Source organism: Oncorhynchus nerka, linkage group LG9b (genome assembly GCF_034236695.1).
Source record: "Oncorhynchus nerka isolate Pitt River linkage group LG9b, Oner_Uvic_2.0, whole genome shotgun sequence".
In the NCBI taxonomy this organism is placed as follows: Eukaryota; Metazoa; Chordata; class Actinopteri; order Salmoniformes; family Salmonidae; genus Oncorhynchus; species Oncorhynchus nerka.
In genome coordinates, this window is record NC_088424.1 from 4,985,194 (window position 1) to 5,001,185 (window position 15,992).

The following is a 15,992-nucleotide window of genomic DNA, read 5'->3' on the forward strand; positions in this document are numbered from 1 at the left end:
TCTGACAATTGACACATAATCGATCATCAAAGACACTGTGAAATGCAGTTGGACATTACCCCTGAGAGGATACATAAAGCTGTCTGGAATTGAATTAAATGTCCATACAGTACCTCCATTAAGCAACAGGTTAATGTAGCAGACTGCAGTAGGCCACTACCAAATGGCACCACTCAGAACATGTACAGTCCACTGGGAAAGACGAGCTAGAATAACTGTAACACGACGTTTTGTTGTGTGATGTCTCGCTACCCATTTACTTCGCATTTTTTAAACTGTAGAGGGCAGCATTAAACCTACCGTGGATGCTTCATTTAGATCATTGCTACGCCATCATTTGACATTGACAGATACCGACTATAGTAACAAAAAAAACTTGGCTGTGCCTCTGCATCATTAGGTAATAGTAACACCACAAGAACTGTATGTGCAACCATTTTCTTGGACAAATTATATTACAGTGACCTGAAAACATTTCTTGTTTTTTATTTGACTATAATAAAATAAAAAACATTTGAACATGAAAAACAAGCACAGACAAATGACCATGACAACAAATGCAAAGACCATTGCATGATCTATGCTCCTAATACAGTATACTGCCTGTAGATTTAACACTGAGATGGTCTTATTAACAGGTAAGAAGAACAGAGAGTGACAGTAGGGTGCTAGGGAAATAACCGTGTGTGTGTGTACACAAATGGGACAACAAAGCCTAATGAAGAGGTAGGCTCTCCTACAAAAGACAATGACTAGAACACTTCAACCCTGAGCATTAAAATTAAACAAGAATACCCTACGTGGTGAAGTAAGAAGACATAGATAAGACTATGAATCGCATATGAACATACTGTAGAAAAGAAGATTCAAAAAGTGTATTGGAATGCAGGAAGTAAGTAACCCCGGTTTCCCCTCCAAGGGTGTGTTCATTGGGGTGGCACGCTTGGAATGTTGCAGATAGATATACACTACATAGAGATAAGGATATAATGCAATGATAAGGAGCATCAGCAGCGGTATTCGTGTTTCTATCTGCAATGCTCAATGTTTCAGCCACCTGGATCGCATTCATTAGGGAACACTGTAGAAAAAAACATTTTGCTATGGAAAATGTCAACTGCCGCTTCTTATTCGAAGGCCCTCCCTGTTTCAGAACGTTTTCTTCCATTTGGTGCCCAATGAATACGACCCCTGGAATAATTCCCAGATTCATTTTCCTCTGCTCTCCATTACCTCCACTGTTCATAATCCAATCAGAATCAGATAAGGATTGACAAATGTTCTTTGAGACTGATACCATCATGGTTATTGATCGTGGCTTTAGTCAATCCATGGGTTCAAAATGACTGGAATGCCAGTGTCTTTTAACGGACCACAGTCACAGAGTCTAAAGCAGCTGCTGTACTTCGAGTGCAGGGTAACCATGGCGACAGACTTGGAGAGTTGTTCAAAATTATACGCCTGGTGCATGGAAGTGGTCCTTGCTCCTTTGGGGGGGGGGGGGGGGGCATTGTCGCAATGGACTCAAACATCTGTTACGGGGAGACGGTTGTAGATATAGACAGTGTGGTAAGCAAAGGTGCTTGAGGGTCAACGTGTCTCCCACTCCATACACAAAATGGGCCAGTCCAAAAGGAGGAGGGGCCATTGGGTAAGGTATATGTGGTACAGTCTGTCCATGCCATTGGAAAAATCCAGTGGAGGCAAGTGGAGGGAGAAATTGGAGGATGGGCTTATTGTAATGGCTGGAATGACACCAGCCTCCATTGGACAAATCCTTCCTCTCAGGGGAGCAGATAGCGGACATCAGTGCTATGTCATATCCTCTTCCTCTGAGCAGTAGTCCTGCCCCTGAAAAAGCAAAGCAGAAGATGGAGTTGTCCCCAGACACTGACAGACACTGACCCCCAGACACTGACCCCCACACACACACACGCATGATTTCAGCTCTGCCCCAGATCAGTTTGGCTCTCTTACCAAACCCTAAGGTCATTGTCATGCTGAAGTTAACAGATCTGGAACTAGGCTCTCTCTCCTCACCTTTTCTATCTTCTCATCCAGCATCCTGAAGAACTCTTGCTGGCTCTCTGAAGAATGGATACTGTGGAGAAAGAAATGAGTCATTCACACTAAAGGGTTATGGTTAGTTGCATTTCAACTCCGTTAGTTCAGGGATGGAAAGGGACAACAAACACTGCATTAATTTGTGTCACGATGACAACAAAAATAGTTCAACTTACTGTGTCTTCTCATTGCCATTTGATCCTGTGTCATCTGTGCGTTGGACCCTAGTGAGCAGGGCAGTTTTCTCCTGAAACACACAGGGGGACATCATACATCACTGGCAGAATCATTTTGTAAGTGTACAGTATGTAGGTGTAGAGGTTTACCCTTGACTAACTTCCCTTACTAACTTTTGAGGGTTCATTAAAAAAAATACACAATTCTGGCAGTTCTCACCGTGCTGTCCTGGTTGCAGGTGTTCAGTCTGTCCTCTTCTCCATTGATATACTTGACCTTTTCCACTCCTTTTTTGTACTCGTCTGTAAAAAACAAACAAAACAAAAACAAAACAGTGAGCTATAGGAGGATGTGGCGCTAGTACTACAACTGAACACATCCCTTTCAGTCCAACTCCTGATGCAGAAGCTAAACGCAGTGTAGGTGAGAACGGGTGGGTCTTATTAACGTTGGCAACCAAGTTGCAATAAAGACTTTCTAACTTTTCGACACGCGAGTGCCTTTATATTTCTGTTCTTATGCGGTTGTTAACACTACCAGCGACATCCACTTATTTTTTGCTTGTGACAATACATTTTTACTTGACAGCTCCATGCTTCGGATTAGAGCATGACTGGAATTAGAGCAGCCACTCATGATATTCCCGATCCATTCGATTTAAATGTTGCCCAGCAACAGCCCCAAAACATCACTGCTCTAGAGGAGATCTGCATGGAGGAATGGGCCAAAATACCAGCAACAGTGTGTGAAAACCTTGTGAAGACTTACAGAAAACGTTTGACCTCGGTCATTGCCAACAAAGGGTATATAACAAAGTATTGAGATAAACTTTTGTTATTGACCAAATACTTATTTTCCACCATAATTTGCAAATAAATTCATTAAAAATCCTACAATGTGATTTTCTGGATTATTTTTTCCTCATTTTGTCTGTCATAGTTGAAGTGTACCTATGATGACAATTACAGGCCTCTCATCTGTTTAAATGGGAGAACTTGCACATTTGGTGGCTGACTAAATACTTTTTGCCCCACTGTACATGTTAACGGTCTTGGAACTGTGGATAGCATGCTTGGGACTGAATGGTTTAGATGTATGACTCTCCTCTCGGGCTACTCCCTGAGGTTGCTGCACTATCATTAGCAGCACCACCAGCCACTATTTAAGTAAAGTACGTGGGTAGGTATGCTAGTACTCAGTGTTTTGTAAACTCAGCAAAAAAGAAACATCCGCTCACTGTCAACTGCGTTTATTTTCAGCAAACTTGACATGTAAAAATATTTGTATGAACATAACAAGATTCAACAACAGACATAAACTGAACAAGTTCCACAGACATGTGACTAATAGAATCATGTGTCCCTGAACAAAGGGGGGGGGGGGGGTCAGTATCTGGTGTGGCCACCAGCTGCATTAAGTACTGCAGTGCATCTCCTCCTCATGGACTGCACCAGATTTGCCCATTCTTGCTGTGAGATGTTACCCCACTCTTCCACCAAGGCACCTGCAGGTTCCCGGACATTTCTGAGTGGATTGGCCCTAGCCCTCACTCTCCGATCCATCAGGTCCCAGATGTGCACAATGGGATTGAGATCCGGGTTCTTCGCTGGCCATGGCAGAACACTGTCATTCCTGTCTTGCAGGAAATCATGCACAGAACGAGCAGTATGGCTGGTGGCATTGCTGGAGGGTCATGTCAGGATGAGCCTGCAGGAAGGGTACCACATGAGGGAGGAGGATGTCTTCCCTGTAATGCACAGTGTTGATATGGCCTGCAATGACAACAAGCTCAGTCCCATGATGCTGTGACACACCACCCCAGACCATGAAGGACTCTCCAACCCCAAATCGATCTCGCTCCAGAGTACAGGTGTCGGTGTAACGCTCATTCCTTCTAAGAAAAATTGTGCGTTCCTAGTGTAACTCGGGCAGTTGTTGTTGCCATCCTGTACCTGCCATCCTGTAAAAACAAACCGACCAAAACAAAATAGTTTCCTAACAACAAGTGTTTTACTGAGTCCTTTTTTACTGCTGTATGCTATGTTGGTCTCAGGTGTGATGTTCGGATGTACCGATCCTGTGCAGGGGTTGTTACACGTGGTCTGCCAGTGCGAGGACGATCAGCTGTTCGTCCTGTCTCCCTGTAGTGCTGTCGAAGGCGTCTCACAGTACTCATATTGCAATTTATTGCCCTGGCCACATCTGCAGTCCTCATGCTTCCTTGCAACATGCCTAAGGTACTCTGGGCATTTTTCTTTTGGTGTTTTTCAGAGTCAGTAGAAAGGTCTCTTTAGTGTCCTAGGTTTTCATAATTGTGACCTTAATTGCCTACCGTCTGTAAGCTGTTAGTGTCTTAACGACCGTTCCACAGGTGCATGTTTATGAATTGTTTATGGTTCATTGAACAAGCATGGAAACTGTGTTTAAACCCTTTACAATGAAGATCTGTGAAGTTATTTATATTTTTACGAATGATCTTTCAAAGACAGGTTCCTGAAAAAGGGACATTTCTTTTTTTTTTGCTGACTTTGTCAAAACATTGCCAAAATGTGTACGAAATGTAACAAATGAAGCTAACATACCATTCAACATTCTATTTTTCCACACAAGCATATCTGTTTATTCCATTTGGACGACACTTTCATCCAAAGTGACTTACAGTCATCTGCACATAACCCTACATTTTAAGTACAGGTGGCCCCATCGGGAATTGAACCCACAACCATTAGCATGGTAAGCGCCATGCTCTAGCGAATGAGCCACACAGTAAAATATTGTCCCATATGAACGTTCTGCAAGTCTGAACATTCAAAACATTCTTTAACCCTCCAGAATAGGCCTGTACAGGTGAATGTGTACTGACCGGAAAGAAGGTCCCCATTGCTGTAGGCTTTACTGCGGCCCTCCTCACCACTTGGCACTGCCGACACCTGCTTGGCCGAGGTGCAGCCCATCTCCTTACCCGCTTTCCTCCTCACCCACGCACACCACAGGCTGACCTAGAGGAAGGAAGGGATGGAGAGAGGTTGGTTTGATAGGGAGAAGGAGATTTTAAGGGTATTAAGGATGAGGGAGTATCTGACCTTGTGTCAGTGGCAACATGCCTAGAAGCATTCCACCCGAATGAACAATCCACCATCATTAATCTTTTTTAAATGTGTTTTAATCATAAATATCTAAGAATAACGCACTGGCCAAGGCCTTTCACTAAGCCTGCCTAGTTTTGCGATGCGCAGTTGAGACTACAATCACAACACACGATCGTACCAGCTGCACCTCACACAATAGGCCATTCAAAGGTGCTCGCGATGCCAATGGTGCCAAGGCACCGTATAATCTACTGCGAACCGGTTAGATTGTTGGGCACCAGCGAATGAGGGGGATGTGACAATTAGGACTATGCGTTCGTGACCCAATCAATTTACCGTCCAAGTATTGACATGGTAGACCGAGAGAGTATGCAAATAATAGCTTGCTGTGTGTGCTATTGAGGCATTGTTGTTGTTAGTCAAGAGCAGATACATTTTCATAGCATAAGCCCTCGAATGGAGACTGGTCTGACGACCTGATTATTATTGGACAGACGGGTCTCTGGTTGAGCGCACTGATCTGATGAGCTGTGTCCAGCTGCGGTGTCAGCTGACCGATTGGACTGTCATCACGTTTCGATATTCTACTGTATTCTACTGACTTAGAGCGATGACATTAGAAAGCTATATGAAAATGTAGGCTGTGTTATGCTATTTCAGTGCATCGATGATGCTATCAATTGAGCTTTATTTATAGTCAGGCGGCTGGCAGCATCCATTGCTATTTCATTTAATAACAGAAAACTGAAAAAACGGCACCAATATTGACTCGAATATCATCGAAAAACTGACGAAGGCCGAATGTTTGCTATCGACTATAATAAAAGAAAATGTAATAGTGCAATAGAGCACGGTTTCATTGCACAACGATCCAAGCAACATCCACAAACAAACAAAACGACTGGACCAATACAAATATCCAATGTTATTCCAAGTACAAACATTAGCAAATTTACCATTTTTTACAGGATCTGTCCATGGTTCTGCCTGTATTGGTTCTTGGAGTTTCGACCGGCTTCAAACGACAGGCGCCCGCATCGGGGACAGCATCTGCATCTCTCAATACACCGTCAGACATTAGCAATCGAGATGCTATCCGCCTGGCTCACTGTCGGGTCTGGAGAATTTGTGAAACTGATGACACGAATGGTTGTTTCTTGATGATTTTCAGACATTACCCAGAACATTTTTAAAAATGTAATCGAGCCTCATGAGACTAAACTATATTCTAATATTATGGCTGAAAAAACATTCACATAAAACATCTGACTTGTGTTTAGTTTCGGTGGAAAGAGCTGTGTGGGTCAAGAGAGTCCGTTTGAGGTTGCCAGTTTTCGAGCAGTGCAGAAAGTGCTATGCTGAAGCAGTGAGGAAATTAACCATGGTCATTCATTGTACCTCATAAATGGAACGGAAAATCCAAGAAGATTGATGAGGTAATAGCAGCAGCAGAGAAGCTTTGGGTGTCACAGATTTTGGTGAAGAACTACAGGAGGTTCTGAGAGGATCTTTTAGGGCCGAAAGGGTGGTGGGTTTGTTGGGGATAGTGGCGTTTATGTAAAGTTAGATGGTGGGGCCATTTCTTTTTCCCATTGCCCTTTTTTGTGAAATCTAGAGGGTACAATTTTGAACAAATGTGCAATTCACAATCTGACCTGTGAAAGGCAGCTGGAAAACCACACTAAGAATAAGAAGAAAGTTTAGAGCATAGAGATAGATAGAGGGCTCGTCTTTGTATCTGTGCCATTATAATTTATGTGAGAGCATGGGCAGCGCCATTGAGGCGATCTCCGTTTTAAAGTAGTCCATTTTCTTCGTCTCGATTCGCTGATCCCTTCATGTCCCGGTCGGGCATGACTCCAACAGGGTCACCAGGAGGGCTCAGCTAATGAAGTTGGACGTCTCACCCAGTTGACTACATTACAGTGGTGGAAGCACTCAATGGTCATGCTCATGCTAAAAAGGACTTTGGCCACTACAGGCCTCTCTATCAGAGTTGTCGTCGGACCCAATTCCAGGGCGCAACAACAAGATCTTCCACTAGTTACCACAGCCACAAAGTCAAATGGGACTACATATTAAAAATGTATTAAACCTAATATTATATTTTTGGTCTTAATTGAAGGTTAGGGCGAGGCATACGGTTAGCAGTGTGGTTAAGGTTAGGGTATGCTTCAAAATCACATTTAAAAAATATAAATTGTAGAAATGGGCGGGGTTTATTTGTGGCTATGATAACTAGTGACGACCCCTCGCGCATTGAGGGGTTGTGTGTCTTGAGCGAGGACACAGAGATATTGGAGAAATGTGAAGATAGGAATCCAATTGCGCCATAAATTGAAAAACGTAACGCCTCACCCAGAAGACGGTCGACCAATCGTGTCCAAGTTGTCATGCTGCGTCACCCAGTTGATAAGCTAATCGTATCGCAATCACTTCTTGACGTCAGTGTATGATTCGAGAAACCTGCCTATTTTCCTAAAAAGTACGTCATATCACGATTCCAAAGCTATACGATATTATAGAGAACAATTTAATTATCTCACATCTCGGAAAAGATTTGTAATGTTGTAATTATTGTTGACGAAATGCATGCTAATGTTGGGTTTTTGAGTATGCGCCCAATTGACTCCCATTCACTCCCTGAAGGAGAGCTCTCCTTGTCCCAGAATGCACCGCGCGGCCCATGGCCGACGCATGGGCAACGTACAGAAGAGAGTTATTAATACGATTCCAATCTCCCCAAAAGTATCTCTGGAGTACAGCTACGACCAGAAGTGACTTTTCGTAGCAGGTTAGGAGAGCATTTGAGCTAACATTACTAAGTCTCCTAACCTGCTACGAAAAAGTAAATTCCGAAAAGTCTAAAATGTTCGACCTGCTAACTGGTTGTAGTTACACACGTGCCGCGTTCCAACGAATCAGCAAGTCGGAAATAGTGAACGCGGTATCAGCACCCGCATCGAGCTACTCGGCCGTCAGATTTGACAGCAGAAGCTACGCAGCCAAGTTTATTTGAAGTTTTTACACAGCCAGCAAAAACCTACGACTCAGTCTGTAGTGTGGATTGTAGAGGTTTCAATCAATATGATTTTACTGACAATGATCGCTCGAGTAGCAGATGGTCTGCCGCTTGCTGCATCGATGCAAGAAGACGAGCAGGTTTGAATGAACCACATTCTCTTCCTAGCTAGCCTTGCTAACTTAACGGTTTACAAACTATTTAGCTAGCTAAATTACATAATATTCTGATGAATACTACTAACACTTATATTGCCTTGTTTTAGAGGCACTTCTATCATACATAGTGTAGGTATTTTTTTTAACTGAAAGAATGATTTCATAACCCTTTAGCTCTCCCTATGTTTAGTCAGGAAGAGACTTGCAACATTACCAGAGCCAGGCTAAGCAGCTGTGCCGCAAACTAAATGCCCAGAGTCCCAATAGATGTACTCTGGAGGCTGGGGTCATGTCCTTCCAGTAAGTATGAGCTCTATGGAGTCGTCTGTGTCATTGGTGCCGAGTTTCCATTCCTAACAAGGCAAAACTCGGGTTTAATACCACTTTAATAATGTTTACATATCCTACACTACTTCTCATGTGTATATACTGTATTTTAAACCATCTATTGCATCTTGCCTGTGCTGCATGGTCATTGCGCATCCATATATTTATGTACCAATTATTTTTCAATCCCTTTACAGTGTGTGTATATGGTAGTTGTTGTGAATTTGTTAGATTACTTGTTAGATATTACTGCACTGTCAGAACTAGAAGCACAAGCATTTGGCTACATTCACATTAACATCTGCTAACCATGTGTATGTGACCAGTAACATTTGATTTGGTTACGTGTTCAGGAAAAACTCTCAATAATGTGACTGTGACTAGTCTGTGACTGGTCGGCCGCTGTGCTGTATGTAGAAATCTTAATCGGCCTATTTGAGAAACTAATGTATTAAGTGTTTCTCCCACTAATGGTTCACATCTGTGTTCGTCTCACCAGCTATGTAATAGAACATGGCGTGTGCTACTTGGCCTTGTGTGAAGCTGTGTTTCCCAAGAAACTGGTATTTGGGTACCTGGAAGACCTCCAAACAGAATTCAATGAACAGCACGGAAAGAAAGTCCCCACAGTCTCCAGGCCGTACTCTTTCATTGAGTTTGGTGAGAACTTCTCTTTTCAATCATTAACATCCAATTCAAGACACCCTAGGCAAACAAAACATATTTGAAGTAAGGGTGCATCATAGCTGATGTAAAAAAGACAACTAGATAAGACTGGCAAAAGAAAATCCCAGTAGACGTCCACCATATTGCATTTCCCCATCCCTTGTTTTTCAATTCAGCGCAAATGTAAGTAATGACGAGCGGATGCCACATTAGACTTGAGATGCACCCTAAACCAACACGTAGTGTGTTATTTGTGTATATTCCTTCCTCAGACGTGTACATCCAGAAGACAAAGAAGAACTACATTGACAGCAGGGCACGGAGGAACCTGGGCAGCATCAACACAGAACTGCAGGACGTCCAGCGTATCATGGTGGCAAACATTGAAGAGGTCCTGCAACGAGGAGAGGCCTTATCTGGTAATCATCAAACCCGCCATAGACATAAAATACACCTAATTAATTTAAAGGGATGGTTCAGTCCAAAATCTACAGCACTGGTCAAAAGTTTGGACACCTACTCATTCAAGGGATTTTCTTTATTTTTTACTATGTTCTACATTGTAGAATAGTAAACTATGAAATGACGCATATACAACGTAGAAAATAGTAAAATAAAGGAAAACCCTTGAATGAGTAGGTGTCCAAACTTTTGACTGGGACTGTAAGTTTGTCAGATGTTGTCGAACATTGAGCTGAGTCCATATTCAATGCTATCAGTTGTTGAACCACAATATCAATTAAGGTAAAACTGCAGGCCTCAATCCCAAATGAATGGACAAGATGGGCAACATCGATTTCCATATTTTTAAGTGGTGCCTATCTTTCCCATTTAAGATTGAAGCTTGCATACAGTGCATTCAGAAAGTATTCAGACCCCTTCCCCTTTTCCACATTTTGTTAAGTTAGAACCTTATTCTAAAATGGATTAAATGAATAAAAATCTTAAATCTACACACAATACTCCATAATGACAAAGCGAAAACAGGTTTAGAAATAACTTATTTGCATAAGTATTCAGACCCTTTGCTAGGATACTTGAAATTGAGCTCAGGTCCATCCTGTTTCCATTGATCATCCTTGAGATTTTTCTACAACTTGGGAGGCCACCTGTGGTAAATGTAATTGATTAGACATGATTTAGAAAGGCACACCTGTCTATATAAAAGGTCCTACAGTTGACAATACATCAGAGCAAAAACCAGGCTGTGAGGTCTGTCAGGATTGTGTCGAGGCACAGATCTGGGAAGGGTACCAAAAAATGTCTACAACATTGAAGGTCCCCTAGAACACAGTGGCCTCTATCATTCTTAAATGGAAGAAGTTCGGAACCACGAAGACTTGCTAGAGCAGGCCACCTGGCCAAACTGAGCAATCGGGTGGAGAAGGGCCTTGGTCAGGGAAGTGATCAAGAACACGATGGTCACTGACAGAGCCCCGGAGTTCCTCTGTGGAGATGGGAGAACCTTCCAGAAGGATAACCATCACTGCAGAACTCCATCAAGCATACCTTTATGGTAGAGTGGCCAGACGGAAGCCACTCTTCAGTAAAAGGCACCTGAGAGCTTGCTTGGAGTTTGCCAAAATGCACCTAAAGGACTCTGACCATGAGAAATAAGATTCAGACCATGAGAAATAAGATTATCTGGTCTGATGAAACCACAATGGAACTCTTGTGCCTGAATGCCAAGTGTCACGTCTGGAGGAAACCTGTCACCATCCCTACGGTGAATCGTGGTGGTGGCAGCATCATCATGTTGTGGGGATGTTTTTCAGTGGCAGGGACGATGAATGGCGCAAAGTATAGAGAGATCCTTGATGAAAACCTGCTCTAGAGCACTCAGGACCTCAGACTGGAGCAAAGCTTCACCTTCCAACAGGACAACAACCCTAAGCACACAGCCAAGACAACGCAGGAGTGGCTTTGGGAGTCTCAATGTCCTTGAGTGGCACAGCCAGAGCCTGGAACACGATCAAACATCTCTGGAGAGACCTGAAAATAGCTGTGCAGCAACACTCCCCATCCAACCTGACAGCTTGAGGATCTGCAGAGAAGAATGGGAAGAACTCCCCAAATACAGGTGTACCAAGCTTGTAGCGTGATACTCAAAAAGACTTGAAGCTGTAATCGCTGGCAAAGGTTTTTCAACAAAAGTACTGAGTAAAGGGTCTGAATACTTATCTAAATATGATAATTTAAAAAAAAACCTGTTTTAGCTTTGACATTGTGTGTAGATTGACAGGGGAATTTAAAAAAAAATCAATTTTAGAATAAGGCAGTAACGTAACAATGTGGAAAAAGTCAAGGGGTCTGAATACACTCTAATACAGCTATTATTGGTCACACTAGTCCTCAAATTTTTGATTAATATTTTTCCCTCCAGCTCTCGACACCAAAGCCAGCGATCTGTCCAGCCTTTCAAAGAAGTACCGCAGCGACGCCAAGTACCTCAACACCAGATCCATCTATGCCAAGATAGCAGCAGGGGCAGTCTTCTTCATTACTATCATCGTCTATATGCGTTTCTGGTGGATCTGATTGGCATAAGGCCTTTGAAGTTGGTGACAGTCTGAATTCCCATTTAAACTCGCTGGTACCTATTCATTATAGGATGCCATATTGGTGGTTTCTGTTAACAGAAAAGCTTAAGTTCCTACATCGATGCCTTAGGGAGAGACCTTGTAAGTAGTGGATGGAACTGTGCCTTCTTCAGCTTTGTCATGTCTCGTACCTAGGGCACTGTTTGGTTAATAATGTCAAATGACCTGGATTTTAATTTGAAGCCTTTTCTAGAAATGAGAATTAGACCAAAAAAATAAAGCAATTGTCTGAGGATGGTGCTGGACCATCTGACAAAAATAAGGGGACAGATTGATGGAAAATGCTTTAAATAAAAGGTTAAAATCCAGGTGACATGATTAACCAAACACAGAATTCTTTAACACCTGTATAAAGATACTGCCCTGTGGTTGGTAATGTGAGCAAAGTAGAGCTTTCTGAATTCGCAGTAGAGGTATAATCCCATTAGTTGGAATATAAAAGGGATTGAAAACTCAATAGTTTACATTTTTCCGTTTTAATTCGTTTTTTTACAATGTCACTGAAGGACAATTCTATCTATATGCAAATGGTCTTAAGTGTGAAACAACCCTTTACCATGGCAAAAAAGTTGTATATTGTTTAAAAAAAAAAAGGATTTGTTGAAATGTATATTTATCTTAATGTTTATAAAAAGTTGAACACTACATGTTGAAATAACACTCCTTTCCTCCTCAAAATATAGTCCCATTCACACTCAGTCAAACACACACCATGTTCAAACATGGGCTCACCCATACAAATGCTTATACTTCTTATGCACACACATGCAAGCCTCTGCACATTCCTCTTGTCCTTCCCATGGGTGATGAATACTGTAGGTCTATACCACAAGATCAAAGTCATCCCTCTGGAAAACAAAGGGCACCAATGAGACAGTCAGAATCCCCATTTGTACAACATGATTTACCATCTGACTAGACCATCTTACATCCAAACAAATATGCCTGGGACCTTTGAGCTATTCAAACAAACTGAACTTTGTCAGACTTCTTATCTTAGACCGTGGTCTCTCACCTCATCATTGTAGGTCATGACGTGCTGTTTGATCTTTGAAGAGTCAACCCATGTTACAAAGTCTTCCATATTTCTGATGAAATAAAACATTTAGGATTTGGGGGGGGCTGACAAGATGTCAGAAAGGAAGAAAAGTACCAAAAGTAGTCAGACAAAACCCTACACTTACCTAGTGACAAGGAAAGCTGCATCTGTGACAATCTCTGGTCCCACACGCACATCTAAGGTACAGTCAAGGCCACAAAGCACTACATAGATAATCCAACACAGAATAACAATCTAATTGACATTTCAGTCTATGATCCCTACAAGAGGGTAAAAAAAACCACCATTGCCACAGCATGCGCACAGGCGCTACATCACTAGTACTGTTACCATGTGAAGGATACGTCCCTGTTCGATGAAGGTGATGGCTGTCTTCAGGTTCTGAGCCATTCGTAAGCTTACCATTATGGTGGGTAGCCGCCTCCTGGAAATCAGAGAGCTGGAGATAGGACCGAATGGAGCCAGAGGTATTGCAAGCGATGGATAGAATGCAACATCTACTTTTACTGTTGTTATTGGGAGATGGAATGGGTTTGTTTATTCACCTGCAGAATGAAGAGGCGGTGACTTTCTCTGTAAGGGCCAGGTTCTGTTTGGTGGGGATCAGCCCAGTACCGTACCTTTAAGAAGAGATGCAAAATGCTAGACACCATCATCACTCTGTAGTACGTGCGTGTTACCCACATTACTTTTAGAGGACAGACAGTTTCCTATGGGCGCAGGGGCCGGGGTTCGAATTCAGTTCCACTGATACTCACAGTTTCTCAAGTAGTTGACCTGTGCTGTGGGCTCTGAAGCCATCCTTCTCGTCCAGATCACGTATCTTCTGAGCAAGCTCTCTGATGTTACGGCTCAACTTATTGTACCTATGGATATAACGTTAGCAGACTGTGGCTAATCAAAACACACGGAGGCTGCTGAGTAGGGACAGTGTTCTAGGGGTAGTCAATGTGCTAAAAATGCCTCCACATAGAACAAATTTGAATACAATAGATGGAATAATATGGTTGGATGTTTGCCCATATCGAAGCCATCATAATTAAACTAGAATGCTTCCTGTAGGTAGGCCATTTTAGAATTAGGAATAGTCACCCTTATTATACTATATACCAAATTAACAATAACTTCCGCATCAAAACCTAAACTGATTAACTTAAAACACATTTTACATATAGCTGGAGACAAAATAAAGGCCATAAAACTGCATACTCACTTGGTGTAGTCTTCTCTCTTCTCGATGTGATACCTCCGCAATACTTTCACCTCGTGCAGGTTGTTGTCTACCTCCCAGTTGATAAAGTCAACCTTCTTCAAAAGCTTCTGCTCATGAAATTTCAATTTTCGAACCATTTTGCCGTAATAATTTTGTGACTAGAAAACTAACATGTATTTACCAAGATACATTTACTTCCACGCTTTCCGGACCAAGAGGAAGCGCATGTTTTTCTTCTTCGGCGACCTGGTGCTGATTCGCAAACAAAGAGAATCATACCTCCAAAAATAAATTAATCAATTGTGTGATACCGCCATCTACTGCGCAGGAGTATGTACTTGTAACTGCACGTACATGTCGAACGCCGAACTCTTTATTAAGACAATGCAGAAACCCCAATCCGTGGACGAGTGAGTTCCCCATTTTCATTTGTGCCTAAATTTAAATAAAATAAAAGTTATCTGGCTAATTCAGCAGGCTGTGGTGTGATGTGAAATAGGCTTGTTGAAGTGCTGTCTTCTTTTTATTATTACTTAACATTAATAACGTGTTTGAGGTCCTTTGGTGTGCTTATCAATGCACAAGTACTCCTTTGCCCCACTCCTATCATTATAATAATTGTATTAATTCCAAAGGTGTAAAGTGCTTAAGTAAAAATACTTTAATTAAGGTACTACTTATGTATTATTTTTGACTACGTGTACTTTTACTTCACTATATTCCTTAAGAAAATATTGTACTTTTTACTCCATACATTTTCCTTGACATCCAAAAGTACTAGTAAAAAAAATGGTCCAATTCACTCACTTATCAACAGAACATCCCTGGTCATCCCTACTGCCTCTGATCTGGCGGACTCACTAAACACACATGCTTTATTTGTAAAGGATGTCTAAATGTTGGAGTGTGCCCCTGGCTATCCGTAAATACAATTTAAAAAATACAAGAAATGGAGTTAGCCTGCCCGGGAGCAGATTATTTCTGAAGGATTTTTTATCATAGAAATGTACCTGGCTAAAAGTTGAGCCACTGTCTTGGTACCGGTTATCCCAAGTTGAACTCAGAGTTGACCAAAGTTACCTCACTAACTCCTCAAACCACATATGTAGTACAGGGCTCTGGGAATAGACTTCAAGACAATGTAATGTGAGAGACTCAAGAGAGAGAGACTCAACTACACTGCAGACCAGAAGAGGCTGGTGGGAGGATCTTTAGGAAGACGGGTGAATCGTAATGGCAGGAATGGAATACATGGTTTCCATATGTTTGAAAGATGGGTGATGATTGGGAATGTGCAGACCTCTGAAAGACAGGGACCCAGGCTAGTGTAAGTTCCTCAGCATAAAGCAGATGCAATCGGGTCCTGTTGCCAGTTTGCCTAAAGACTCTTGTGGCCTCTCTAGGGTTAAATTCTAACTTAGGGTCACAGCCATCAATAACAATGGTGTTGAGCATGTAAACACACTTGGCAGAAAAGTAAATATCAGTCAAACGTTATGTAGAAGTCATTAAGTTAACTTGCCATTGTCTTTTCATCTGTTGTGTACAGTAGTTTTCTGGTGGGAGTCATATTAGTGATGGCTTTTATTGTTGACCCTTGTCCTTGAATACTCTTA

General features: G+C 42.1%; 3 protein-coding genes across 6 annotated transcripts; 1 reads left to right on the forward strand and 2 right to left on the reverse strand.

Annotated features, from left to right (window-relative positions):
* Positions 1 to 470: 470 nt before the first annotated feature.
* LOC115114155 (uncharacterized protein C1orf21 homolog) lies at positions 471 to 7,916 on the reverse strand. 3 transcript variants are annotated; one of them, XM_065013292.1, is made up of 6 exons: positions 6,287 to 7,916; positions 5,105 to 5,240; positions 2,461 to 2,543; positions 2,241 to 2,311; positions 2,041 to 2,101; positions 471 to 1,851 (listed from the first exon to the last, which is right to left on the reverse strand). In XM_065013292.1, exons 1-6 carry the CDS (start codon positions 6,287 to 6,289, stop codon positions 1,813 to 1,815), a joined length of 393 nt encoding a protein of 130 aa, XP_064869364.1. In that variant the 5' UTR covers positions 6,290 to 7,916; the 3' UTR covers positions 471 to 1,812. The 3 variants fall into 3 exon arrangements, with proteins under 3 accessions (XP_064869364.1, XP_029498033.1, XP_029498035.1); XM_029642173.2 differs by lacking the exon at positions 6,287 to 7,916 and adding an exon at positions 5,667 to 5,909; XM_029642175.2 differs by lacking the exon at positions 6,287 to 7,916 and adding an exon at positions 5,325 to 5,656.
* Positions 7,917 to 8,080: 164 nt separating this feature from the next.
* LOC115114153 (vesicle-trafficking protein SEC22b-B-like) lies at positions 8,081 to 12,748 on the forward strand. Its single transcript, XM_029642170.2, has 5 exons — positions 8,081 to 8,492; positions 8,701 to 8,810; positions 9,337 to 9,497; positions 9,776 to 9,922; positions 11,887 to 12,748. Exons 1-5 carry the CDS (start codon positions 8,418 to 8,420, stop codon positions 12,039 to 12,041), a joined length of 648 nt encoding a protein of 215 aa, XP_029498030.1. The 5' UTR covers positions 8,081 to 8,417; the 3' UTR covers positions 12,042 to 12,748.
* On the reverse strand, positions 12,561 to 14,625 carry imp3 (IMP U3 small nucleolar ribonucleoprotein 3). Of its 2 annotated transcripts, none has more exons than XM_029642171.2 (7): positions 14,377 to 14,625; positions 13,922 to 14,029; positions 13,709 to 13,783; positions 13,508 to 13,602; positions 13,288 to 13,339; positions 13,119 to 13,191; positions 12,561 to 12,951 (listed from the first exon to the last, which is right to left on the reverse strand). In XM_029642171.2, exons 1-7 carry the CDS (start codon positions 14,511 to 14,513, stop codon positions 12,925 to 12,927), a joined length of 567 nt encoding a protein of 188 aa, XP_029498031.1. In that variant the 5' UTR covers positions 14,514 to 14,625; the 3' UTR covers positions 12,561 to 12,924. The 2 variants fall into 2 exon arrangements, with proteins under 2 accessions (XP_029498031.1, XP_029498032.1); XM_029642172.2 differs by having other exon boundaries at positions 13,508 to 13,587; positions 14,377 to 14,624.
* Positions 14,626 to 15,992: the final 1,367 nt, after the last annotated feature.

Coding starts and splice junctions, on each gene's coding strand:
- LOC115114155 (XM_029642173.2), bottom strand. CDS start 5,771: ATGAAAATGTATCTGCTCTTGACTAACAACAACAATGCCTCAATAGCA. Junction 5,241..5,666: donor ACCATGTCAATACTTGGACG/GTAAATTGATTG, acceptor TCCTTCCTCTAG/GTCAGCCTGTGGTGTGCGTG. Junction 2,544..5,104: donor CAATGGGGACCTTCTTTCCG/GTCAGTACACAT, acceptor TGTTTTTTACAG/ACGAGTACAAAAAAGGAGTG.
- LOC115114153 (XM_029642170.2), top strand. CDS start 8,418: ATGATTTTACTGACAATGATCGCTCGAGTAGCAGATGGTCTGCCGCTT. Junction 8,493..8,700: donor CGATGCAAGAAGACGAGCAG/GTTTGAATGAAC, acceptor CCCTATGTTTAG/TCAGGAAGAGACTTGCAACA. Junction 8,811..9,336: donor GCTGGGGTCATGTCCTTCCA/GTAAGTATGAGC, acceptor TCGTCTCACCAG/CTATGTAATAGAACATGGCG.
- imp3 (XM_029642171.2), bottom strand. CDS start 14,513: ATGGTTCGAAAATTGAAATTTCATGAGCAGAAGCTTTTGAAGAAGGTT. Junction 13,784..13,921: donor GGTCAACTACTTGAGAAACT/GTGAGTATCAGT, acceptor CTCTTCTTAAAG/GTACGGTACTGGGCTGATCC. Junction 13,192..13,287: donor GCAGCTTTCCTTGTCACTAG/GTAAGTGTAGGG, acceptor TTATTTCATCAG/AAATATGGAAGACTTTGTAA.